At 41.8% G+C, this 27,950-nt stretch overlaps 1 protein-coding gene across 1 annotated transcript in view; it reads left to right on the top strand.

The window, feature by feature from the left end:
• Positions 1-769: 769 nt before the first annotated feature.
• LOC306694557 (cyclin-dependent kinase-like 5) overlaps positions 770-27,950 on the top strand; it is a 33,968-nt gene continuing 6,787 nt past the window's right edge. Inside the window, exons 1-11 of the mRNA XM_079157461.1 lie at positions 770-896; positions 3,443-3,477; positions 17,106-17,151; positions 17,244-17,380; positions 18,122-18,242; positions 19,032-19,091; positions 20,987-21,077; positions 21,932-22,121; positions 24,786-24,866; positions 25,688-25,854; positions 26,776-27,805. Of these exons, the coding sequence (XP_079013587.1) occupies positions 833-896; positions 3,443-3,477; positions 17,106-17,151; positions 17,244-17,380; positions 18,122-18,242; positions 19,032-19,091; positions 20,987-21,077; positions 21,932-22,121; positions 24,786-24,866; positions 25,688-25,854; positions 26,776-27,805 (2,022 nt within the window). The 5' untranslated portion in view covers positions 770-832. The remainder of the gene's footprint in view (positions 897-3,442; positions 3,478-17,105; positions 17,152-17,243; positions 17,381-18,121; positions 18,243-19,031; positions 19,092-20,986; positions 21,078-21,931; positions 22,122-24,785; positions 24,867-25,687; positions 25,855-26,775; positions 27,806-27,950) is intronic.

Below are 27,950 nucleotides of genomic sequence, written 5' to 3'. Positions count from 1 at the left end.
ATAGTGGAATTTGAATTCCTGAGTTTTAACTTGAATTGTAATTCCTGTTAATTTCTTTTTTAAGAAAGAATTCATTTCAAACAATAATTAATAACAACAAAGTGCATGTCTGTGTATTTATTTGTTATATTTAGTTTTACAAAGTCAGGAAAGCAATGTTTAAGTCGAGCCTGATGTTGCCTTAGACATAAAAGAATGATCCCAGTCACTGAGTGAGTCATACAGCTTATTGATTAAACACCGACATGTCACAGACACAAAGTTTCATATATATAGATATAGATATAGCAATATATAATTATTGCAATACTTAAATCAGTGAGTGGGCCACGGGCTCATTTACCATTTTCTTACCTCCTTCCGTGATACTGACCTAACAGACATTTATTGAAATGAAAATCTTCCAGTCAGGATCTCTCAGCCTCTTGCAGCTAAATAGAAGCGCAATACTGAGTCACTGGAGAGCCCCATTAACTCAAGGATGTGGAGTTGTAGACTGCCAGTTTTGTGCAACTGAAGAACAATTCTGCAAAACCTGCATTAAAAAAATCACGTTCTTGAGCTTCTTTTTGTTTTAAAATGGCAAAATATATCCAGTTTTGTCTGTTAACTGACGCTCTCTTAAAGCTAACTGGAGAATATGTGTATTTATGTGCATATATGTATATCATTTGGTACGTTTTTCTGCAGGTAACCACTGAAGAAGGCATGTGGCGGATACTATGGCTCACAGCCGGCACGCGCCCCTCCGGAGCCGACAGTTGGCCGCCTCACGCCGTCCTGTAGCCGGGCCCGAGCTCCGTGCGCCTCACGCCGCCGACCTTTTGACTTCATGAAGATCCCTGACATCGGTGATGTGATGAATAAATTTGAAGTCCTTGGGATTGTGGGTGAAGGTGAGAGTTCTCATTTGATGCCACGGCATATGTAACCGTTAATTGTAACACTTTTTCATTCTGGTCCGGTCTTCAGCCACAGAGGCGGTACACTCACACATGTTGTTGTCGGGCTTTTCAGTGAGCAATCATTTGATGGTTTTTATTCAATTCGCCCGCAGAACAATATCTGTTAATTGCCCGCTCTGCTGTTCATGATTGTAGAACTCCATGAGGTCAAGGAGAAATGTTTTTAAATCATGGACACAGTGAAGACGCTGTGACCTGAGTTCTCTTTGTGTTGTAAAAACGAAGAGGTGGATTGTGGGATTCTGTTTTATTGTTGTAAATCCCAATCAGACATGCTGATTTGATCGTTTGTTCCCCCCCAAAATGCTTCTCGTTGCTCTTCTTTTTCCTTGAGCCACTTGCTTGATATAAAGTGGCAGAGGCCCTGAGGCTGTCCCAGTTTTTACTCCCACATCCTAGAAGTTTTATAAAGTGTGTGTGTGTGTGTGTGTGTGTGTGTGTGTGTGTGTGTGTATAATGTGTCCCTAGAAGACAGAGGGAAACTTTGAGCTGGATTTTGAAGGCCGACTGCCCGTTCAAAGAGGAGTCTGTCTGGAATTAAGTCAGCTCTTTTGGTGCCACATTAAACTGTAAAGTTTCTTTCGGTCCAGCTCTACTTGCGGCCTGTGCACTAACGGTTCTGTGCTCTAACGGTTCTGTGCACTAACGGTTCTGTGCTCTAACGGTTCTGTGCACTAACGGTTCTGTGCTCTAACGGTTCTGTGCACTAACGGTTCTGTGCACTAACGGTTCTGTGCTCTAACGGTTCTGTGCACTAACGGTTCTGTGCACTAACGGTTCTGTGCTCTAACGGTTCTGTGCTCTAACGGTTCTGTGCTCTAACGGTTCTGTGCACTAACGGTTCTGTGCACTAACGGTTCTGTGCTCTAACGGTTCTGTGCTCTAACGGTTCTGTGCGCTCCACTTCATCTGGCGTCATAGATTTTTCCTCACTGATCTGGAGGTCAGTCAATTTTTGTTCATTTAGGACCGAGAGAGCGGCACGTAGAGATGTTCTGATGCCAATTAATCCTGCCCGATACCGTGGAGCCTACCGATCTGATGCCAGAGTTCAAAACTAGTGTGTGTGTGTGTGTGTGTGTGTGTGTGTGTGTGTGTGTGTGTATACTGTATATATTTGTATGTGTGTGTAGATATATTTATGTGTGCGTATGTATGAGCATATGTGCGTGTATGTATATATATGCATATATATGTATATATGCAGTATAGTTGTTTGTGTGTATAGCTCAGAGCAGATCCATTATCTGCTAGCTAACGATGACGTGTGACACGTGTTTTATGTTGAGATAAATCTTTGGGCGATATTGTCCCTAAACTTCAGTAATTGGTGCAGTTTTTGAATCCTTGAAGCCGTAAATCTAACTTTCATTAAGTCTGTGCTGGTGAAGGAACACAGAGCAGTTCATCATATGCTGCTCTGTCCAAGAATTCCTATCGAATCCTCGGTGTGTGTGTGTGTGTGTGTGTGTGTGTGTGTGTGTGTGTGTGTGTGTGTGTGTGTGTGTGTGTGTGTGTGTGTGTGTGTGTGTGTGTGTGTGTGTGTGTGTGTGTGTGTGTGTGTGTGTGTGTGTGACTGTGTGACTGTGTGACTGCCAGGGTCGATAACGTCAGAACTACAGTAGCTTGCCAACACTTGTGTCCTACTTTCTGAGCCTCCTGTTCTTTCTTTTTTTTAAAGCGGGGGATGTTTTTCCTTAATTCATGTCAACATGTGAGAAGCATTAAAAAAAAAAGCAGATATAACCCTCTGAACCCCAAAAAACCTGCTGGCGGGATGGAAAAGCATGTTTTCTTGAAGCAATCGCCAAAAAACGACACCGTTTATCAGCCAGAAGTCAGAATCGTCAGATTTTCGTCTTTCCGATGGTTGTTGAACACGTCATGTGTGACGAACGCCTCTCTCAGAAAAATCAACCGAAACCAAACATTTGATATTTCATCAAAAACATTTTATTTCACTTGTCTCATTTGAATTTTTACACCAAATAAAGAGGAGAGGAAAGAGGAGAGGAAAGAGGAGAGGAAAGAGGAGAGGAAAGAGGAGAGGCTGGAAACATGTGAATAGATTAATATTTATAAAACGTAGAGCCTCTGTTATTTTATTCAACATTAGTTGTAGACACTTTGAACAATGTTGTATATTTAGATTATATTGTTTTATGTCATTGTAACGGTGTTATTCTGCACTAAAGACGTGTTCTAGTTCTCTCTACTTCTAGTCATGATGGTTCTGTTTCTATAGAGGAGCAGAACTTTAGATTACAGAGAACATGAAGACAACAGAGAGAGCCTGGATCTGCTTTGGGTTCAGAGGGTTTTAAAAGCACTTTGTAGCAATAAATAAAAATGTTCAGTCTGCTCGAGAGTTGTTAGCATTGTTAGCCAGATAAAGATATCAAATCGAGCTAGTTTGAATATTCATGAAAATATTGTCTGTGGTGAATCTCATTTTAACCGTTTCCTTCTTTTTTAAGGTGCCTATGGTGTTGTTTTGAAGTGCCGACACAAGGTAAGTAACCTTGCTGCTGTTTCGTCCAATCATCAGTTGTTTTTCAAATCCTTATTGTGTTTATTTTACTACATGAAAACATATGGTCACTTCTGTTCATCCAATGAATCTGGACTGAGGAGGAGTGACGTAGAGGAGTCGTATACGTCTCTGGTAGAGACCTGTCAATCACAGTAGCCCCGCCCCTAAAGCATCCCCTGCTTTATGGTCTGTTTGACTCTAAATGGACCATCATTTACTAAATGAACATCATGCTGTATTGAAGAAGACTTGAAACTAGAGATTGAGACCATAAACTCATGTTTACAATGTTTACTGAGGTAATAAATCAAGAGAGAAGTAGAGTCATTTTCTCATAGACTTCTATACAACCAGAGGAGTCGCCCCCTGGTGGCCATTAGAGAGAATGCAGGATTAAGAGACTTCAGCATCGGCTTCACTCGGTAGAACCGGAGGTTGCCTCCTGCCACAAACCAATGAGTGATGTCACGATGACTATGTCCACTTCTTAGATTAAAACCAGAGGCTGTATATATTTGTCTCTCTGATTTGATTTGAATGGCAACAGTCAAATTAAATTCTTCCCCCGAATCCGCCGCTTCATTTGTTTCTCCGTCATGTAAAAGAAGCTCTGATTGTTTGTCTCGAATCAACTCATTCTTTAGCACAAGAACAAGGAAAATAACAAGAAAGAAACTGTGAAAAGCAGACGACCTGCTCTGCAGTAATAATCCTCGTCAGGAAACAAACTACCTCCTTCTGACGGGAGATTTTCTGAGTCTTCCTCGTCAAGATCCTCGATGGGTTTCACTGCGTTGGATTACATCCATCTTACCCAGTGTTCCCGTGAGCCAGGTTTCCATTAAGCTGGCTGTGGAAGTGAGGAGAAAAGACAAAATCGCAGCCTATAATTACTGAGCTTTATTCTTCAGACTGGCTGCAAATGCCAAATGTCTCCATTTTCTACAACAGAATCCTCCGTCACACAGCAGACGGAGGCTGTTGCTTTGTCTGTAACACACTTTACTGTGTTTATTTGTGCCAAAATACATCATCATCATCACTTTGATCATAAATATGTATCACTCTGATTGTCTGCAGGGTTTATCAGAACAGGTAGCTTTAAAGCCGACAGTTGGAGAGTAAAATAATGATTTTTTTATGTATTGATTTAGATTTTTTTTGACCCAATAATCCAGTTTTGGCTTGAGGCTGTGGTTGACCTAGTTTTATTACATTCTTTATGTTTCCGTATTGTTTAGTTTTAGTGTTTTGTTTGTTGATCTGTTGCCTTTCATTTCAAATCAGTTGATGAACTCATCTTAATATATAATATATAATATTATTAAAGATTCCTGTAAACGAGTATGTACGAAATACAACTAATGCACATTTATAATTTATTATGTAAATTATATATTTTATATTAATAATGGTTTAAATTACTATGTGTAATGACATTTGTAGTGATGAACCCACGAAAAACTAAAATATATATAACGGAATGTTGCAGTTAATCAGTTTGTTTTGCAGCTTTTCTGCTGTGGTTCAGTTTGATTGACTCTGTTCTCAATGTGCTCTGATTTAAAAACGACTTTGATCTCGCTTCAGTACGGAAGCCCTGAGTGGAAATGAGAAGAAAAGAAATGATCTGGTGATCTGTCTGTTTCAAATGTTTTCTCTTTTTGGACTAAGAACAGGTGAAAGAGAGGTTTTGCCAGGTTAATCTTTCTTAAATTCTTATTTCTTTTGTTGAAGTGTTTGTAGTTGTGATACTTGTTTTGGCCACAAGAGGCTGAAGTGCACCACGACTCCATGTTCTGCGTTTTTTATTTACTCTCGCTAACACAGAATACATGAAGCTTGTGTTTAGAGTGAATGGATAAATTAAAACTCGCCTGAAGGAATATGGATGCTTTTACTTCTATTTAGAACATGCGGTAGTGGTGAACGTCTGCCTTCTGTGGACGAAATGAGTATTACAACAACAAACATCAGAAAGATAAATAAATAAATCACCAAAACCTTTTTCCCCCCTGCTCTGAAGTCATTAACAATTTAAATCAGACGTAGAAAAGGAATCACCAGAATGTATTTCTCTCACTTCCTTCAGGGCTTCCGTAGTCCAGCAGACGCGGTTGTCGGCTAGCACTTAAACCGCTAAAGAGCCAGAAATAATCGGGGTTCACATGTAAACTAGGCCTCAGAAGATTTTAACATAAATGTTAATTAGTTTGAGAGGAATAAGGAGCTTCCCTCCTCAACAGCTGTGCTGATTGGCTGATGACTTACTGTCTGCAGTGAAGCACCAGTTCTTTAGTTTGAAAACTAAACATTTAAAGAGATCATTGGCTGGCTTTGTTGTCGTGACTCGATTTGACATAGTTTATAAAACTTAATTTGTCTTTTTAATGAGCTCATTACACTTTCATTATCTCTCTGGCACGCAACAAAATAACAGCAATCCTGAGAAGTGAGACATTCTAACGCTCTTTTTTTGGCGTGTGTATATGTGCGTGTGTGTGCGTGCGTGCGTGTGTGTGTGTGTGTGTGTGTTTTAAAAAATGAATTGTTTGACGTGTGGATAAAGCTCAGGAGGATGAATCCTCCCGGCTGCAGATCAATATGGACCAGTGCCATCTGGAAAGTATCGTATTGTTGGTGTGAATGAACAAAGGTTCTAACTCGCAGATCTATGCTGCGTAATTATGTATGTGTATATATATATATATATATATATATATATATATTTGGTGGAGCTGTGAATACGAGCTGGCTGCAGGAAAACGGTATTGTATTGATGTATTTGTGCAACAACAACAACTCGCAGCTGCTCGTGCTCACTGAACTCACTTGTTTCACCACCGACACGCCCCTCACATTGGGTTGGTACAGTACGTGTATTTAACAGGAATAATTAGATGTGAGAAGGGACGAGGGGGGACAGATTTAGAAAAGGATGGGAGCAGGAGTGTGCCATTCATCAGCGTCCACATAATAATGTGAATCTATTTCAGAGGCTGCTGCGGTGCGTCCACCCCCTCATTCTCTGTAGGCTTCACAACATGTGAACACTGAAGAGTCGGGAGGAGACGGGGAGCAGCCTATGTGCTCTCATGAGATGTGTGGAGGATCAATAAGCCCAACTGTTGTGGCCATTTGTCATTAAATATCTCAAGCAAAGAGCTGCTGATGCATCATGGGTATGTGGTGCACGCAGGCAGAATGTATGTGCAAATATAAAAACATAGCAATCATGCACCCAGGTGCATGCTGGTCCTAAACCTGCCTACCTACGTATATTTTCACAATTTAAAATGTTTTAAAAAACATAACGGAGATAAATAATCAATGCAGGAAGAAGCAGAAAACACACTTGGCTTATTTGATTTATTATACAGAACACAAGATTAATAAACTTAAGATACGACTACGTAATAATGATGACAAAGTATTTTAAGAACATATGATGTATAATAACACATTATCAACACAAACTAAACTAAACTAAATGCTAAGTGAGCAAACACAACATATACTAAACAGGAACAAAACAAAAGAAAACTGTTTAAATCACAAATGTAATTATTGAACAATCACTCAAACAATAGTATTATTATGAGCAAAACAAAACAAAAAACTAATTGCAGAACAACTAAATATATATAACAAGAAAATCACAGTGTAGATAAAGTTTAACGTTAACCATCACAGTGTAAATAAAGTTTTAACGTTAACATCACAGTGTAGATAAAGTTTAACGTTAACCGTCACAGTGTAAATAAAGTTTTAATGTTAACCATCACAGTGTAGATAAAGTTTTAACGTTAACCATCACAGTGTAGATAAAGTTTAACGTTAACATCACAGTGTATATAAAGTTTAACGTTAACCATCAGAGTGTAAATAAAGTTTTACTGACTCAGTAGAACATGTGTTTCTAGTCTCTGATAATGTTTCATTGTAAACAACCAATCAGTGTTTAGACCAACAGGAGGAGAGCTAGTAACGTTAGCAGCACCGCTAACGGCTAACCAACGGAGGTTCACTTCAGTTACACTATGATGCCTTCAGGCTCTGCTCAGTGAACATGACTACTGGCTGAAGGTAAATTATAACGCTATCATGATGTGTTCACATGTAATCTGTAAAATGTAGTTTTGGTGATAAACTGACTAGTTTATTGAGGATTTTTGGAGTCAGACCTGTAGATTACATCACTGTAATCTCGTTTAATCCAGGCTGTGTTCTGCAGAGCGGGTAGATGATGCTTTGTTACGATGTGTTATGACACGTCGTTGGTCCAAAATAAGTTCTTGTTTGTGCTTAATGAGCCAGAACTTTGCACTAACACATAAAGAGCTGGCAGAGTTTAATAAGCGACAGAGTACAGACTAAACATTTTATTTCCTCACGGTTCGACTGTTTTAATGGTCTCTAGACGAGTTTGAATCAGGAATCAATTAACAGACTTCTCCAAATCAAGAGAGTCATTACTACAATTTTAAGGACCGTTCACCAGCTGCCCATTTGTTGTAGGATTGATTTTAATATTTCACTTCATACTTTTAAAGCCCTTCATGGCCTGAATACACATCTGATGTGCTCTCCCTTACCAACCAGTAAAGAGATGCTTAAAGACTAAAGAGGAACTCAAGGAAACTACAGTCTACAAAAACCACCGGGCGGCGTCACAGACGTCCACGTCTACTGTCGGACAGAACGGACAAACCAAACATGGCTCTACAGAGAGCCTTCATGTTTTTATGTTTTTACATGTCACCTGAAGGCCACACGCTTGTAAAACTGTGGCAACGTAAGTCGCAGTGTGCAAAACTTTACTTTTAATTTTTAATTTTAAAACTTTACTTTTAATTTTTAATTTTAAAACTTTACTTTTAATTTTTAATTTTAAAACTTTACTTTTAATTTTTAATTTTAAAACTTTACTTTTAATTTTTTTTTTTTTTTTTTAAGTTTTCTGTGTTTTTTGTAATTAAAAAGAATAATTTTAAAATAATTTTATATTTTTTATTTTAATGATTCGATATAAAACACTCAGACTAACACTGCAACATGCTGCCATGTCACACTGGGACACAGAGAAGCTGGAGTTCTGCCTCATCTCTTATTCATTGGGATCATCTAAAGAACATGTTTTGGGTTTTCTCCGTAATGGGAATACAGTGTTTTCTCTTGGTGCGATTCAAAGCTACGTGCATCTTTCTACCAACAGAGACACAAAGACGCTGGTTCATAGAACTGAAAAAAGGCATAAAAAGGCTGGAATTAGAAAGTTCAAATAGTTCATTATTTATAACACGTAGAGCCTCCATTTGTTTTTACAACATTGTTAACGCTTGTGGACACATTACAACATGTTGGATGTATAGATTCCATTGTTGGTGAATTGTTGATGAAATGGTTGGAAAATGGCAAAGTTTCCTCATTTCTAAACTTTTAGCACTATTGTCGCCAAATTGATAAAAAATTATATTTGTTACATTTCAATGGAATTATACAGAACACTCTTCAGTGTTTTATTCAGCAAATTCAAACCTCTTGTGAACATGTTGTCGGGTGCGTTTCGCCTGTTGACTCGTCGTGTTGATGAAACTGGTGATGTCACAGCTGAGAGGAAACCTTTGGCTCAGTTTGTCCCGAAGTTCATCGACATTACGGTTCGTTTACTCTGAGATTAGAGACGACTGACCCACATGTGGCTCTCTGTGGAACCAGGAGCAGGTCTGGAGTTTCTGCAGATGCTCTTTACTCGTTGTAATAAAGCAAATAGAAAGGAAACGGATTCTTGTTACGTGAATGTTGAACACTGAGCAGAGAGCGGCTCATAGTTCAGGAGTTTTGTGTCCCGGAGCTGAAATTAGCTGTTAATACGACAGATTAACTGACTTTTATTAGTCCCGATCCCTGAAACACGAGATCGATCCGATACCAGGTTTCAGCAATAAAAAACATTTCATTGCTCTACGTAACATGATTACATAGACGTACATTTACTTTATTGTTATTTATCATTAAAATAACAAACCAACAATTTAAGTCAAAACCTTTTTTACTTTTATTTTTTTACTTTTTACATTTTGAACAGAATAGAGCAGACCCCGATAGAAGACCCTCAAAAATCAAGGCACATAATACAAATAATAATAATAATAATTTAGCAACAAACTCGAGGCGTCATGGCGACTGCGTCCACTTCTCATAAACAGTCTCTTGGTATTTGCTGCAATGCTTCTTTGTTATCATGTTTGCTTCTTTGCACATTTCTACAGAAATGATTGAGAGAGACATTTAAAGACGAAGGAAGTGGTGAACTGGCTTTACAGATTTCCTCCCACACAACCCGGAGACCCGTCGACTGCTTTTGTACCTCTGAAGTCAGATACAAAGGCTTCTCTCTCGGCTAATCTAAATCCTGGATCAGGCTTTCACATGGCCAGTAGTTCTCTATCAGCAGCAGCGTGAGAAACGTGAGTTAGAGAGTAAACAGTGAGTATTTGTTTTTAGCTCTCAGGAATGCACACGACACACGGCGTCGCTCTTATCGTCCCGTGAACTGGCTCCTCGTTCTCCTCCTGAGAGGACTCGGTTTGGATGATCTGAGGTTTAATCATCTGTCGTGTGTTTTTCATAAATTACTTTATGAGAAGCCTCCTCGGCTGTGGAGGTGTTCTGGCTCCGTAATGATTGGAAATCAGTGTAAACGGCGTCCTGAAGTACTTTGCATCAATGAGAAACTATCGGCCCACATGAGTATAGAAGTATAGAGTATAGGAGGCCGAGAGTCCCGTTAAGCGGCTCTATTTTCACCTGATTTATGTTAAAAACACCTTTTTTTGGCACGTTGATTGGATTATAAAAGATATAAAAGTTGTGTCTTACCTGATTGTGTTACTGGAACTGCTGACAAAGCTGAATTTAGAAACTGCAGCAAAGCAGGAAAGACAAAGATCGGAAGTGATTTCAAAGTTTTTTTGCTTTGGAGCACAGCTGGGTTTGGGCTGACTGGCTCATTACCGTACGGAAAAACGGCGTAAAGAAACGTCAGCAGAGCGTCGTAAAAAGCGGCGTTTTGTTGGTCAAAAACGCCGCGAATAACATGAATTTGGTGAGAACTGAGGCGTTTAATGGCACTTTGGGCTTTCCATATAGAATGAAGAGTCTCCAGGACGACATCAAAGGACATATATCAGCATCCACGCAGCAGTTTATAGCAGTTTACATCTTCTTTACCGTCATTGTAATGATTCTCTGTTTGTTGCTGCGTCGTTCAGCTTTTTCTCATATTTATAAATATAAAACAAGAGAAAAGCTGCAGAACACAAGAAGTGTTTGAAATAATGTAGTTACGCTACATTTCTGGTTCTGAACATATATATAATATATATATGTTTATATATATATATATATATCTATTATATATATATATTTATTTATTATATATATATATATAATACATGTATTTATTATATATTTATATATTTATATATTATAAATATATTTTTATATTATATATATATATATATATATATAAACATTGATTTGTATTTATATATATAATATATTTATATATAATATATTTGTATATTATATATAAATAATCAAATAAAGAGTTTTGGATATTGAAAACTGAAGCAGTGCAATCGTAAATTGACTGTCAACTAGAAAGTGATGGAGTCAGATGTTACTGTAGATCAGTAAGGTATCAGTAGTTTATTTGTATCGCACATTTCAACAACAAGGTAATTCAAAGTGCTTCACATAAAACCATTGAAAGCATCAAAACATGAGGCAAAAGAAAAGGACAAGGTCAAGAACATTGATTGAAACATTAAAAACAGTCATTAAAACACTAAAAAGCAGTGTAAGAAATGAAATACAGTAGTAAAATGCAGAAATGCAGTAAATTGATTAATATCCTTGAATGTGGTTGAATTAAAGGCAGCAAACAGAAAAGTCTTCAGTCTGGATTTAAAGGAGCTGAGGGTCTCAGCAGACCTGCAGCTTTCTGGACTTTGTTCCAGACCTGTGGAGCAGAACAGCTGAACGCTGCTTCTCCATGTTTAGTTGTGACTCAGGGAACAGGAAGTAGACCGGTCCCAGACCACCTGAGGGGTCGGGATGGTTCATGAGGTAGCAGCACATCAGAGATGTATTTTGGCTCTAAACCATTCAGTGCTTTATAAACCGACAGCAGCATTTTAAAGTCAAGTCTTTGTTGGACAGGACGGTAGTTCTCCTCCGGTTCTGATCAGTGATGCTCTTTGGGAACAGACGCTAATGTGATGCATGAAACTTTAACAGTTTGTTCGTCTTCACAGCGACGCATCGGTCGACGTGTGAGAAGAAACAGAATCTTTTTGTTTTCAGTCTGTAGAAAACTCTGCAGAGAACGATTCAAACTGTGAACACAGCCTGCGTCTCATCATCGACCCCGTTAAATACATGTGAGTTCAGAGCGTCACGTGATCTACATGAGTCATCGTCTTCATCAGCCGGTGAGGAAGAACACGTGTGTCACATGCCGAGAGGACTCTGCTCACGGTGAAGGCTTCCTGGAGGCTCCGGTGTGGCAGCAGGCCTCGTATTTTCCTGGCACAGGTTCAGGTTCACAGAAACCCCCCCGAGGGTTAAAGACGGACGCCAACACAGAGACGCTCTTAGTGAGCGTTGTTCAGCCAATGAGGAGGCAGCATGCATCCATTCAGCGATAGGAAACATACACAAAGGCCTGTTGACGCACCAAACATCATCCTGCTAAATGTGGATTTACTATTTAGAGACAGAGCTTCCACGGATGTTTGTTTTTACCGTTATTTGATGGTTTAAAGTCAAAGATATCGGAGAAGAAGAGAGCGGAGACGTTCTGATGCAGCTGCAGAGTTTACTGATGTATACGTGCTGATTTTAATATTAATGTTGTTATTATTATTATTCAGTGGGTTTTATTTCCCGTCTGATGTCATGCATTCTATTTATTGTATTTCATCTTTTTTCTGTTATTGTGAAGCTTTCTGGAGAACCTGCTGGAGTTAGATTTTAGTTTTTCACAAATACCTCAGTGATAAGAACACTGTTAACACGTCTGAGTGTCTCACAAAGACGGACAATTTGTTTATGAAAGGGTTCTTCACTCTACTTCTCTCTTGATTTATTACCTCAGTAAACATTGTAAACATGAGTTTATGGTCTCAATCTCTAGTTTCAAGTCTTCTTCAATACAGCATGATGTTCATTTAGTAAATGATGGTCCATTTAGAGTCAAACAGACCATAAAGCAGGGGATGCTTTAGGGGCGGGGCTACACAGTGATTGACAGGTCTCTACCGGAGACGTATACGGCGTCTCTACGTCACTCCTCCTCAGTCCAGATATGGTCACTTCCTGTTCACTGGTTGCACAAAAACAGTTGTGCTCAGAAGTCCACCTCACAGATAGCGGTCTCTAAACATGGTGTGATTCGTTGAAAATGCTGCGTCAGTCTCTGGAGATGATTCCTTAATGTGCATGAATACATGAAGATACCAAACATTGGTCCTAAAGTGAGTAGTTAGTGAACTGACCAGATCCATTAAGCCCGTCAGTATTTCAGCAGCATCAAGTGAGTCACCAGTCCTCTCCTGTTTGTCCCGTCTTGATCAGAAATGTTCCTTTTTATTAAAATATCGTTTATTTTAGCATCGCCTCAGCGTCATGTTTTAGGTTGCATAACCGATGGCGCTTTTCCCACAGATAATAGAACTGATGTCGGTTGGCTTAAATTTGATTCCTCCAAAATAAGCTGAGTGGCTGTCAGAAACATCAAGATTTATTTAGACGAGGAAAAAAAAGAAAAAGAAGACGTCCATCCGCCCCCTTTGAAGGGAACAGTTATTTTTTGCTCCCAGTGAACAGAAACTGGGACAGCAGAGAGAAAAAAAGGACTTTCACATCCAGCATTAACTGGGTCACCTTGAGTGGAGCACGATGTGGTTCTATCAGGAGACGTGACGGAGCAACTAGAGAGGACGGACGTAGAGAGGACGTAGAGAGGACGGACATAGAGAGGACGTAGAGAGGACGGACGTAGAGAGGACGGACGTAGAGAGGATGTAGAGAGGACGGACGTAGAGAGGATGTAGAAAGGACAGACGTAGAGAGGACGGACATAGAGAGGACGTAGAGAGGACGGACGTAGAGAGGACGGACGTAGAGAGGATGTAGAAAGGACAGACGTAGAGAGGACGGACATAGAGAGGACGTAGAGAGGACGGACGTAGAGAGGATGTAGAGAGGACGTAGAGAGGATGTAGAGAGGACGTAGAGAGGATGTAGAGAGGACGTAGAGAGGACGGACGTAGAGAGACATAGAGAGGACGTAGAGAGGATGGACGTAGAGAGGACGGACGTAGAGAGGATGTAGAGAGGACAGACGTAGAGAGGACGGACATAGAGAGGACGTAGAGAGGACGGACGTAGAGAGGATGTAGAGAGACATAGAGAGGACGTAGAGAGGACGGATCTAGAGAGGACGTAGAGAGGACGGACGTCTCCTGGTAGATGGAGAATAATTCTGAAGACTCAAACACCTGTTGATTTTACCTTTGTGACTCACTGGATGGGGGCTTTTTCAATAATAATAATACAAATATTAAATAATATAAATATATAATATAAATACAATAATTATAATTGTTTATAACTATTTTATTTTATAGCATTTTTCAAGCTGACACTTAATATATATATATATATAACTTAAATCAGAAAAGCCCCTGTACACGTATATCAAAATGTAAAAATAAGGTGATCTGATATCAGGCAAATGGAATGCAAACTTACTCTTTAAACAGATTAAAGTACAAAAAATATGGAAGTGCATATAAAAACACTAAAATGATGACACTAAAACAAGCACAATTTGAATACGTCACAGTTAAAGTAAAACACCATAAATATAATAGAGGATATAACAGAACGTAAAGAAGAAATATGAAGTGATGTGTTCATGGAAAAAAGCAACATTGTTTCAGGTTCTCTATACAAACATTTAGCGTTTTATTTCCTCTTCGGCTCTCAACATGGCGACGGCTCAGCCGGTAACTAGGAGCTAACGGCGCTAACAGTGCTAACAGTGCAAACAACGTCAACAGTGCTGACAGAGCTAACAGTGTTTAAGTGTTTATTAGCCAACGGTGCTAACAACAGCTAACGGTGCAAACTGCGGCGAATGTGCTAACAGCGCTAACCGTGTTTACATGAGGGGGGGGGGGGGGGACAGGAGGATTGGTGTTTCGTTTCCACGACGGCGTCGGTCGGTGACGCCGTTCTCAGCTCTGACCGCCGTATGAGAGCAGTGCTGAGCGGCGACCCCGAGCTAACCAGCGCGGCACGCTCACATGCGCTAACGTCCGCTAAAAAGCACACACGGTCAACAAATCGAGGAGAATCTCTGCTCTTGCACCTTTTTTATCACAGCTCCTTTGAAGTCCATTCCAACGTTAAACCGTCACTTTGAGGCCCTCTGATTTACCTGAAGTGCTGCTTCAGCATCCTGCTGTGGAGAGATGCTCAGAGGGCAACAGAAATACATGTAAAGTCCTTTTTTTATTTCCCTGCCAGCGACTGAAGTCTTTGTCGTCTTTCAGCGCTCATCCTCCCAGAGAGCCACCGGGTTGTTATTAACACGTCTCACAGCCGAGCACTTTGTCTTTGAGCTCCTTATTTGGACGGTGTGAATGGAGACGTGACACGAGATCTTGACGTCATTCATTTGATCATGTTGTGCTCCGTGCCTCTTAATGCTGGGCTCAGTGGCTCAGTGGCTCAGTGGCTCAGTTCGCTGCAGGACTTTGGAAACAAGCACTTCAGACCCGGTGAAAATAAATAGTGACGGCGTTGATGTGACTGCTGACTAACTGTGCAACAGGATTCTGAAATGAATGAATAACTTAGTGATTAATTATGTTCTTTTCATCATTTCCAGTGGGTGATATTTACATAGTTATAAAACTGATGCGTCTGTGTCTCCACTGTGTTTAATCACAACTTAATCAACGTTCTCTCAGATTGAAGACCAGTTTAAATGACTAGTTTGCAGCACTTATGATTCATTTTCAACTTAATTACATGAAACTTAACACCTAATGGACCACATCATTTATTTTACTTCAGCTTTCTCTCGGCTTATGAATGGACTTTCCTCTGTTTATCTTGTACGTAGATACTGAACATTAGGCGGTGTGGAACAGGTGTCCCGGTTTGACCCGGGTGTTTGAGTCCGTGTCAGGTCGTGGGAGAACGGACAACATGTTCATAGTAAATAATAATTTACACAGCTTGGTGTTTTCTCTCCCACACAAATGAGCCTCAGAGTCCGTCGCCACATGGGAATTCCTAAAGAGCTTAAAATAAATCATTGAACAAAAAGGTTGAGAGCAGCCGGCGTTGCTGCACATAAACGTGCTCACGTTGTACACCGCCAAACTTTATCGACTGTGAATGTTAACAAACGAGAGATTAACGCGAACGCAAGTGACTTAGTATCTGAAAATAGTTTTATTAGTTTTACATGACTTCCTTCCTGCGGTTGAAGTGACTTGAATGATTCATGTCATGTGAGCTCTAACAGGTTAACTCGGGTCTCTGAAGTGGTAGTTACTAGTTGGGTGGTTTTTCTATGGAGGACCATTTCTACCAATGTGATGGAAAAAAAGATCCTGGAAGGGTTACGTAATATCTCAAAATAATGACTTAGTATCTCAAAATATTTACTCAGTATCTCTAAATAATGCATTCACGCACACATAAGTGAGGAGTTGGATGTACACACAATATTCTAGACTTCTGGTCTCGGTTCGTTGAAGTGAGCTGCAGCTCCTGATCGTCTTTTGATTTCCTCCATTAGTGCAACGCTCCGTCTCCTCTCTGGAGAAGCTGACCCTGCCGTGAGTCATCTTGTGTTCCTCGGTGCTGTGAGGAGGAGCTCACTGTTCACTGTGATCCACGGTGGAGTTGTGCGATGCTGGGGGGGGAACTGGAGCACGGCTCTGAGCCATCGGCAGAAATACCGGGCCTAACTAGGACATGTCGAGAAACGGGGCTAGCGGCGGGAGGCGTCTCTCGCAGAGACAACTCCACGGAGGGAGGACGAAGTGTCTCTTGGTTTCGTGTCACTCATGCTTATTAACAAGTCACAAAAGATTGTTTTTGCAGAATTTTTTATCATAACACTGGCGGTTGGTCCTTGTTGGAGTTTATTTTATCATCAGCACCGTCAACTATATCTATTTGTTTCAATATATCTAAATGTTTGAAACTCACCTATATGACTTCCGCATATTGAGAACTAGTGTGAATATAGTGCGTTCAGAAATCAGGACACCAAAAGGTATTAAGTATAGAATAAGAACAGAGTTGGGGAACAGTAGTTTAGACTTCATCAACTAGTCCGGTCTGAACTTCTTTTCCACGACATCCTCTGCCGGCCAGATGCTGCTCTGGGTCTCTAGGATCCTGGTAGTTGGTCCTCTGCCTGTCAGACTATGCTCTGGGTCAACATGACCCTAATTTTAGACGTTTAAACAGCAGCATTAATAGATTTTCTCTCGTTTTTGTTTTTTTTGCAGGACACCAATGAAATCGTGGCCATAAAGAAATTCAAGGACAGCGAAGGTAAGTGGACGACAAAGAAATTCATCATCTTCATCTCGTCTTCATCACCACACGATGATCCTGACTCCGCCTTCTGTCTCACGTCCAATCAGAAAATGAGGAGGTCAAAGAAACGACGCTGCGGGAGCTCAAGATGCTCCGCACCCTCAAACAGGAGAACATCGTCGAGCTGAAGGAGGCGTTCAGAAGACGAGGGAAGCTGTATCTCGTCTTTGAGTATGTGGAGAAGGTGAGCCTCTTCATCTTTCAACCCTCTGAACCCCAAAACACGCAAAACAACGCCGTTAATCACAGCTAGAGGCTGTAAAAACCTCATTATGTGAGTGAAAAAAGCAACCAAAACAAAGCTTAATATTGTGATATTTCATCAAAAACATTTTTATTCTACGTTATAATAAAAATATCGCCTCAAATAAACCGTTTGCTTTAAACAGATTCTGTAAAAAACATAAAATTCTGAGCTCATCAACGCAACTATGAAGTCATGATTGATTCTCCTAAGACCAACAGTCATGTGACAACAAATCAGAGAAACTTTGACTGAACTGCAGGAAGTGAACACAGAGAAGGGAGAGGAGAGGAGAGGAGAGGAGAGGAGAGGAGAGGAGAGGAGAGGAGAGGAGAGGAGAGGAGAGGAGAGTGTAAATAGTTCAATATAAACAGGTAGAGCCTCCTTCCAACACCTGGAAACATGTTGGATATATAGATTCCATTGTTTTCCAATTTTTGTAAAATAGATTATCACAGATATTCAACTTGCGTGTTTTTCTTTTTAATGATTGATGTCATTATAACTGTGTTATTCTGCACTAAAGACATGTTTGAGTTCTCTCTACTTCTAGTCAGTTCTGTTTCCATAGAGGAGCAGAACTCTTATATTGTGACGGAAGCAGAAACTAACGGCTCTGGGTTCAGAGGTCACCGTGGCCTAACGTGGTCGTTCTCTTTGTTGTTTGTGTTCCTCTTTCAGAACATGCTGGAGCTGCTCGAGGAGTTGCCCAACGGGGTGCCGACTGACAAAGCGCGCAGCTACATCTACCAGTTAATCAGAGCCATTCACTGGTGCCATAAACACGACATCGTTCATCGAGGTAAAATCTCAATTATTACCTTTTTTTTGTTTTTACTTTATTAGGACACATAATGAAAACACTTGAGAGAGAAGAGACGTTCAGGCTCGTGCACAGAGGGCGGTATTTACCACTTCACCATCTGTGCTCCGATTTGTATTCAATTCAATTGTTCTTCTGTTTTAACAAAGAGAAAGAAGCAACGCTGCACATGTTCAGTGTGAAATGTTCTGAACGTTATGAGTGAAGACACTACAGGTGAATAGGGTAAAAGAATGAACTCATAGATGTCACCATGAAACTTCACCACTTCATTACTCACATTAAGATGATTATTTTTTTGTATTACAGGTTTTCTGAAATGTTATGTTTAAATATTCAAATGAGGCGTTATCTCATGGTCATTTTTGGTGAATTTAGGAGAAATCTACAGACGTAAACAGACAAAGTAGTAAAATAAATGTTTTTAAATGTCACTCTGTTGTTCACGAGATGACGAGCTTTTCGGCAACTCAGTAGCAGGAAACCCAGATGGCCCGTGTGAGTTTATTTGGCTCCCTGAATGCAACAGAGCAGGCGTCCAAATGGCCCTCGGTCCACCCAGCTACACACACACGACACCGTTATCCACCATCTGATGCATAAATTATGGTTTGTCTTTACAATCTGTGAATTTTCACAGAATGTTTTTTAAGGCAATGTGAGAATTTTAATCATTTATTTCTTTTCTCGATGATATAAAGATGAACATGTGGAGTGATGATGTAACGATGACCCCCCCCCCCCCCCCCATCTGTTCTTCCTTCTTAGACATAAAGCCAGAAAACCTTCTCATCAGCTCCGACGACGTCCTCAAGCTCTGTGACTTCGGTGAGCGCCTCCGTCATAAAAAGGAAAAGGCAAAGATGTAAAAAGGAGTATTTTCAACACAGCCTATATTTGGCTGGAAGCTCGGTGCTTCATCCGGTTATCTAAAGCTTTGTGTGTTTTTTCCCTCATCTCATTCTTGTTGGGAAAACAAGAGGCTGATCGCACGTCGGTTCAATCTGGTAGCACCACAACATTAACGGAGGGGGGGGGGGGGCAACATGATGTAGGCAATCTGGAGCGAGAGACTGTGGAGACCTGCTGTGTGCTCTCTGTGTCGGCCAAAGAGAGGAGAGAACAGACATATAGGCCAAACACTTACTGCTGAAGGAGGTTCACGTCTCACTGCAGCATTTATTTTTTGGTTTAGGATGAAACGATTTGGGATCATCAGCGTATTTTAGACTCTTTCCTTTACAGTAGTGACGTTTAGACGTGTGTTTGTACGAGGTTCTTATGGTGAATCTGAATTAACTCTTTAAAATACCAAACATGTATTATCTCTATAATACAGCAGTGATGCCTCTAGTGGACACCGGGAGAATAACATGTATTATCTCTATAATACAGCAGTGATGCCTCTAGTGGACACCGGGAGAATAACATGTATTATCTCTATAATACAGCAGTGATGCCTCTAGTGGACACCAGGAGAATAACATGTATTATCTCTATAATACAGCAGTGATGCCTCTAGTGGACACCAGGAGAATAACATGTATTATCTCTATAATACAGCAGTGATGCCTCTAGTGGACACCAGGAGAACAACATGTAGAATCTCTATAATACAGCAGTGATGCCTCTAGTGGACACCAGGAGAATAACATGTATTATCTCTATAATACAGCAGTGATGCCTCTAGTGGACACCAGGAGAATAACATGTATTATCTCTATAATACAGCAGTGATGCCTCTAGTGGACACCAGGAGAATAACATGTATTATCTCTATAATACAGCAGTGATGCCTCTAGTGGACACCAGGAGAATAACATGTATTATCTCTATAATACAGCAGTGATGCCTCTAGTGGACACCAGGAGAATAACATGTATTATCTCTATAATACAGCAGTGATGCCTCTAGTGGACACCAGGAGAACAACATGTAGAATCTCTATAATACAGCAGTGATGCCTCTAGTGGACACCAGGAGAATAACATGTATTATCTCTATAATACAGCAGTGATGCCTCTAGTGGACACCAGGAGAATAACATGTATTATCTCTATAATACAGCAGTGATGCCCCTAGTGGACACCAGGAGAATAACATGTATTATCTCTATAATACAGCAGTGATGCCCCTAGTGGACACCAGGAGAACAACATGTAGAATCTCTATAATACAGCAGTGATGCCTCTAGTGGACACCAGGAGAACAACATGTAGAATCTCTATAATACAAACATGAGAAAATGACTCAATCTGATAAAAAATGGTAAAAAGTATAGTTTAAAGTGTGATATAATCATATAAATGGTTTTATGCTGTAATGGGATCAAACACTGTGGTTTAAATGGGGACATTTTTGTCCTTAAGGGTCTGAACTATTTTGGCTACACAGTTTATTAAAGACTGAGGATCAACTTGCCTAAATACTGTATATGCAATATGCATTAACACAAACATGTCCCTTGTGATGTCCAAGGGTTAAACAGTATCCAGCATTAATGGGACTATCTTTGCCAGTGCAACGTGTCACAAGAGAGCTCATCATCTCTCCTGTATTCCTGCAGCTTTCCTCTAACTCAGCTGCTTTATAACTTGCACCTCTGAATCATAATGAGCGTCCAGAGAGCTGCAGTCATTTTTTTTGTAGGTGTCTCATTATGTAGAGCATATCATAAAGCTCCTCATTATACTATATTGCCTCCCTCTGTCTTCTCTTGCCAGGCTTCGCACGTAATCTCTCCGAGGGGACAGATGCCAATTACACCGAGTACGTGGCCACGAGATGGTACCGCTCTCCAGAGCTCCTGCTCGGGTACGTCCGCTATGGTTTTAGGCCGTCTACATGTATGCAGTTATAAAAATAAAAAAAGAATATTTTCCAACCGATAGACTGAAGTGACCATATCTGGACTGAGGAGGAGTGACGTAGAGACGCAGTATACGTCTCTGGTAGAGACCTGTCAATCACTGTGTAGCCCCGCCCCTAAAGCATCCCCTGCTTTATGGTCTGTTTGACTCTAAATGGACCATCATTTACTAAATGAACATCATGCTGTATTGAAGAAGACTTGAAACTAGAGATTGAGACCATAAACTCATGTTTACAATGTTTACTGAGGTAATAAATCAAGAGAGAAGTAGTCATTTTCTCATAGACTTCTATACAACCAGAGGAGACGCCCCCTGGTGGTCACTAGAGAGAATGCAAGATGCACGTTTTATGACACTTCCACAATCAACGTTTTCTTTTGTCTTCATCTGCTTATGTTGTAAAATGACTCTCAGCAGAAACTCCACTTCGTCGTCCGTCCACATGTGAATCAAATATAGTTTTCGTCATCGCACCACATATCAAATTTGTATAATATAGAAATAATTAGCAATTTCTTTACTATTGTTTGCTATTTGTTGACACCGGCAAAGAAGAATCAGCTCACTGAGCATGCTCAGAATCTTCCTCTCTGGTATTTGAAGTATCGTTGACGTAGCCTTTATTGCCACCTACTGGCCCGGTGTCGTTTTTATTTATTTATTTTGTAAAAACAAAAGTGGCAAGGACAACATTTTATTTTAAAACATAGAGGAAAATCTATTTGCCTTGGAGCTAATCTCACATTATTTTTCTCATGCCCGACCTTCATCACCATTTTAAATGTGTGGTCCCAGGGCTCCTTATGGGAAGGCCGTGGACATGTGGTCGGTAGGCTGCATCTTAGGGGAGCTGAGCGACGGGCAGCCTCTGTTCCCGGGAGAGAGCGAGATCGACCAGCTCTTCACCATCCAGAAGGTGTTGGGACCCCTGCCGCCGGAGCAGATGAAGCTCTTCTACAACAACCCTCGCTTCCACGGGCTGCGGGTAAACCGCCTCTATTTACCCACAAAACCTCTCACTACTGACCCCTCACCGCCTTCCGTCTCTTTCTTCTTCCCTCATTTATTTTCTGTCTCTTGCTTGTTTTGTTTTTTCTTCTTCTCCTGGCTGAGTTTTGCTTTGCCGTGACTGATTGGATCACAGTGACTCATGCTGTATCATGCATCCTGTACGCTCTGTGAGGTGGTGGGGGTGGGGGGGGGGGCTGTGATAAGGTGGTACAAACAGACCTGGGTCGTACTTCCCCTTCGCCTCCCTGTCCACGTCTCAGGATAAATTAGTTTTTTAAACTGCCCCTCTGTGAATACCTGACGGTGAATACCCACTAATGAGGCCCTCTGTTTGATAATGCTGCATTTTTTAAAGATGGGACACTAGTGGGGATAAACATTGCTTAATGTGTGCAGGAAAAATTGGTGGTATGGAGCCTGAATTCCAGCATTTTTTTCTACAGTAAAATACTGTAAAACAGGGACCAACGCAGTCTCACGGCTCACGGTATGTGAAATAGTCACAAAATGCAATTTATTGGTTTCTATTGGATTTTACGAATTTTGTATTTGTTAATGTCTGGAGGTGCTCTTTAAGAATAAATATAAGAGTTTCCTTCAACTTAGTTGATGTTCAACTTCATAAACTTCTATACAATCTGACTTCTTTTTGCAACCAGAGGAGTCGCCCCCTGCTGGCCAGTAGAGAGAATGCTCCCGTACTGTGCCTACGGTATGATAGCATCTGAATTGTAAGTCGCTTTGGATAAAAGCGTCAGCTAAATGACTGTAATGTAATGTACAGTAATGCAAGTTTTGCAACATGTGAACAGGCCCCATATACAGTATATATTTCAGTGGCGGGCCGTGCATTTTATACCTGGACCTTCAGTGCTGTCCTGCAGCTGAAACACCACCAAATAATCTCATTATGACACGCAAGCTACGGTTATTTGTTTCTAGGGGTGTAACAATACACATATTCATATTAACCCGTTCGGTACGAGACTTACGAACCGAACAATATGTTTGAATAATACTAGTGCATTTGGAAAATGCAGAAACTTAAATTGTGGGAAATATAATGTTTTCGGTGGACTTCCGTGGACTTCGCCCAAAACAAAAGACAGCTGAGGCCAGCACTTCTGGGAGGCTACGCTAAACTAGCTTAACAAACAATAACTCCGCGCATGACGGTATGCTTCGTAATTAACGGACAATGCATATAGTCCAAATCTATACTGTATAACTAACACAATGACAACAACAAACTCACAAGAACCAGTCACATATATTCATATGACAACAAAGCAACAAATCAATCCAGCAGACCTGCAGCGGAACACGCATTCTGCTACACACTCGAGGGACATTCAGATATTAGATGTAAAAAAACAAACGCAGTTGATTTACCAAATGCTGTTCACTTAAAGACAAACTCCATCCTCCTTTCTTTGTTGACAAAGAGTTTAATCCAACGGTTAAATCCCAACTCACAAATCCATTTCTCCTCCTTCAGCCATTGAGTGTTAAAAAAACAAAGCTAGGTCAAAAAAAAAAAATCTACACCAAGCAAAATGCAAAAAATTTCATAATCTCTTCCATATCTTTCAATTTGAACTCTTACTTCTCCGACTGAGCCTCTGCTGATACTTTAAGTTTTGTTTCACAATAGTCACGCGCTCGCCCACTGACCAATCACAGCGCACGCTGCACCTCACTGCAGAGCTGCACCTGGAAACTGAGCTGCATGTAATGATGACGTACTTATAGGCCAGCTAGCAGCTCTGACACGTCAAAGAAGCCCAACATGTCAAACTAAAGATCTGATTGGTTGAACACTATGACGATCAACAACATCGTCCCCATTCACTTAACCTGCACATGGATTCACTGGTGAGTCTGCAGGCCTGGGGCCTCTCTTCTACCTAGAGACACAGAGGTGAACTCTGATTGGATAAAAGCTCTACTTAAAACAAGCTGCACTGAAGCAGAGGAACTGAGGAAGACAGTAGCTGTGTAATGAGAAAATAAGATAATGGGAAAAAATATTTTTATAAATTATAACACATGTAGTGTATTTAAGAAGAATTATTAAATTATAAAAATAGCTGATTCTGTTTAGGCCAGCAGAGAAGGCCTTGCAGGCCCTGACAGCCACCACTGATATATGGCAATAAAAGAGGTGAATGAAGAGGAACCTTCATCTGTTTCTCTAGGTGTTTTTCAGAATGTGGCTCTTTCGGATCAATGTGAGGAGTGATTGTGGTCTGGTCTTTGGTCTCGGTACACTCCGGTCCCGGTCTTGGTTATAGCTAGTCGTGACTAAAAAACTGCAACAGTCAGTGAAATTGTGTGAGTCAGTGATCGGTGGTTCAGATGGAGGAGAGGCAGCGTCTACAGGGTGACGTTCAAGAAGACAAAGACACAATAACACAGTAGTGATGCTAACATGCAAAGTCACAAAGACATATTATCAGTGTGGCCGAGCAGCACACCAGAACACAACAACTAGTTCATTACACTAAGCACAGTTGGCTGATATTGCCGGTCTTTTCCACAAAGCATTATTGCATTATTCTGTCATTTATCACTTGTTGTTGTTGCCACAGTTTATTTATTTTTTTGCTGAACTATAATCCACTGTTTCTTGTTTTAGTTCCCTGCTGTGAATCACCCCCAAACGCTGGAGCGGAGATACCTGGGGATCATCGGAGGAGCCCTGCTGGACCTGCTGAAGGTCGGGAATCTGCAGAGATTTTTATTTCTGCCTCTTATCTTAAATCTTAAACATCTAGATATCTGATATTTTGTATCATTATTACAGTGTTTTTTTATTCATAATATTACGTCGTGACTGCTTCGGCATCTCTCAGCTCGCATCCCGGCTCCGGCTGATGCCGTTATTGCTGCGCCTGCACTGTAAACAGGAGCTCCGTGTCAAGAATGTGGGCTGCGCTTGTGCACTTGCGCTTTTTTTCCCCAGCAGATAGAATGAGTCACTGCAAACATAATGTCATCTCAGGGCCGACTGCAGCGAGGACAGGCTTCTCTCTCTCTCGCTTCCCATCAGGGCCTTCTTCAGTTGAGCTCACATATTGATTTGAAAGAATATATGTTTTCTGATTGCTAATGCAAAGCTGTTTTAGTTACTGTTGTTGTCCTGAGAAACAGAGAAAAGTAGCTGCCACTATAAATATGAGTTTAAACAAACTCAAGAGTTCACAAGCTTTATTTTCAGTGCATTAATGCAGGATTCAACAAAACAACCAAAAGTTACGTTTAGGCAACAAAACCAACAGTTAGGTTCAGGCAACAAAACAACCAACAGCTTTCATTATTCTACGGTTATTAAACATGTTTTATTTGAGGGAAAAAAACGTCAGAAATCGTGTTTCACATCATCGTTTGGTGACACAATTAAAAGCAGCAGCAGCGTGACGTTTATGATAATGCCGATGACTCATAGCAGCATGACTGTTCCACGGTGTTGGTGAGGTCCGGGGTGTCGGTAGGACTCACGGTCTGCCTCTCTTTGTTGTGTGTCGTTTCGTCCGTTAGAGCCTGCTGCTGCTGAACCCGACGGAGCGCTTCCTCACCGAGCAGAGCCTGAACCACCACGCCTTCCAGACCCTGCGGCTCGTGGAGCGGCCCGGCCCGCCCACGCCGACACCTGTTCGCTCCTCCAAGAGGAAACCTCACCACGGAGACAACACCACCCCCAGCAGGTCAGCACGGCGCTCCGGCGGCTGGTTTGTGATGCGTCTCTCCCGGTTGTGCAGATGCAGAAGTTAATGCGATTAATTTTTTTTCTTATGCAAATGTGAACGATCGTTTGCAGTCAACGACTCCCCTCGAGGGTTATTATCTGCAGCAGTCATGACATTTGTGCAGAATGTCTTGCCCTTTGTTAGAGGACTCAGACATTTTCTGTTTGGTTTGGTTTCATTCTGTCATAAAACAACCTATAAACTATTTTATTTATTTACCAGGGACAGTGCACATTAATCAACGTTTCAGTTTCCACCTCAATGTAAATGTGCCTGAGTTAGCTAGGGGCAGGTTATTACTCATATTATCAGTACAACTGATATTACACTTAATTAATGAGAAGATTAACTACAAAAGCACTTCAGAGTGTACAGACCTCCACCGAGGCCAAACACCCAGTCTCGCTTTGTTTACCGATGTGAAAGATTTTGCCTGAATCCGCCCTGTGATTCACATCCGCCCCAAAATTGTGTGGGTTCTTCCTTTGCCCCATGCTAGTAAACTGACCCTTAGAAGCCGTCATTGGAAACTGTTGGTACTTTAATAAATTTAGTAAAAACATCTTTTCCATCGAGAAAAGCCTTCAGTTTTGTTATTTGTTCTTCTTTCAATGAAGAAACACATTAGTTCAGCTATAACTGATGCTAATGCATCTACGCTGACCTCTTTATTATCATTGACATATATTAGAGTAGTGGTCCTAAGATCGATCCCTGTGGAACACCACACGTGAATACTTCTGGATCTGATAAGGTGCCATTAATATCTAGAAACGGAATTTGACTATGATGACAATGACCTCCAGTTGATTGCATAAAACATAAGGTTTCATGTTCAGTACCTGTATATTGAGGTCCTTTCTGCCTGCTCTTGCCCAGGAGCCACGGGGGAAAGAGCTCCGGGAGCCACCGCTCCAGCAGCAGGGAGTGCTCCAGCTTGCCCCGGCACGAGGACCTCCACCCCAGCAACGACGGCTTCCTCAACGGCAACATGCCCACGGCGATCAACCTCAGTCCCACCCTGCACCCCAAGAACTACCAGCCGCAGATCTTCAACCACGCCACCTCGTGCAACGTGGACCTGGCCAGCAGCAACCTGCCTCACCTGCTCAGCCCCGGCGAGGCCAAGGGCAAGGGCGACCTGGGGTCCAAGGTGTCCGACGGCCCCGGAGCCAAGTACCTTAAATCCAACTTCCGTTCGCAGCAGAACCGCCATTCCTTCGTGGAGGGGAAGACCAACACGCTCCAATCGGGGGAGAAACACGGTCGACACAGCTACATGGAGTCCCACGGCTCCACGCCCTCCTCCAAGTTCGCCTACCTTAACTTGTCCAAGAGCTACGGCACGCTCAGCGACGCCAAGTCGGTGGGGAACTTGAACGACGTGCACCTTTACGCCGACGAGCCCACGTCTCGCTATTTCCCCTCGAGCTGCCTGGACCTCACGGCACCGAGCAGCCCGGCGGCCCGCCGAGTGGACCGGCTGGGACCCGGCACGGCCGGCAGAGGAAGCACGCGCTCAGAGAGAGAGAGCAACACCCTGGACTCGTCCTACAGGCGCTCCTCTGCCCGACACAAGTCCTCGGAGGAGGCAAAGTCGCCCGACGCCCTGGACCCGGGGGAAGGCGGCGTGGAAAGGAGCCACGCCCACTCCCTCTCCGCACCGCACGACCCTCTGTCTTACGGACAGGGGTACACCAGCCCCTTCTCGTCCCAGCAGCGGCCGCACCGCCACTCGATGTACGTCCGAAGGGACCACCAGAGGACGCACGCGGCGGAGGAGGGCCTGGTGGTGGGGCAGGGCATGCCCACCAGAGCCAGCAGCCTCCAGCTCCTGTCCCCGCAGCTGCAGCACCGCACGCTGCCTCGCCACTCGGGGGGCTCCTCCAGAGAGGAAGACATGAGCAGGGTCAGTCCTCAGCCCACATGATAAAAACCTCTTCCCACCTGAAGGGAAGCCTTTTAGCCCACATGATGCTAATCATATCAAAAGCCCACACCAGGCCGTGTTGGATAACTCCGCCTCCGGTCTCTACGACGACGCATCCAGGATT

This window comes from Pholis gunnellus, assembly GCF_910591455.1.
Source record: "Pholis gunnellus genome assembly, chromosome: 4".
Classification (NCBI taxonomy): domain Eukaryota; kingdom Metazoa; phylum Chordata; class Actinopteri; order Perciformes; family Pholidae; genus Pholis; species Pholis gunnellus.
Note: the sequence above shows the minus strand (reverse complement) of the source record. Positions and strands in the feature narration are given on the sequence as shown.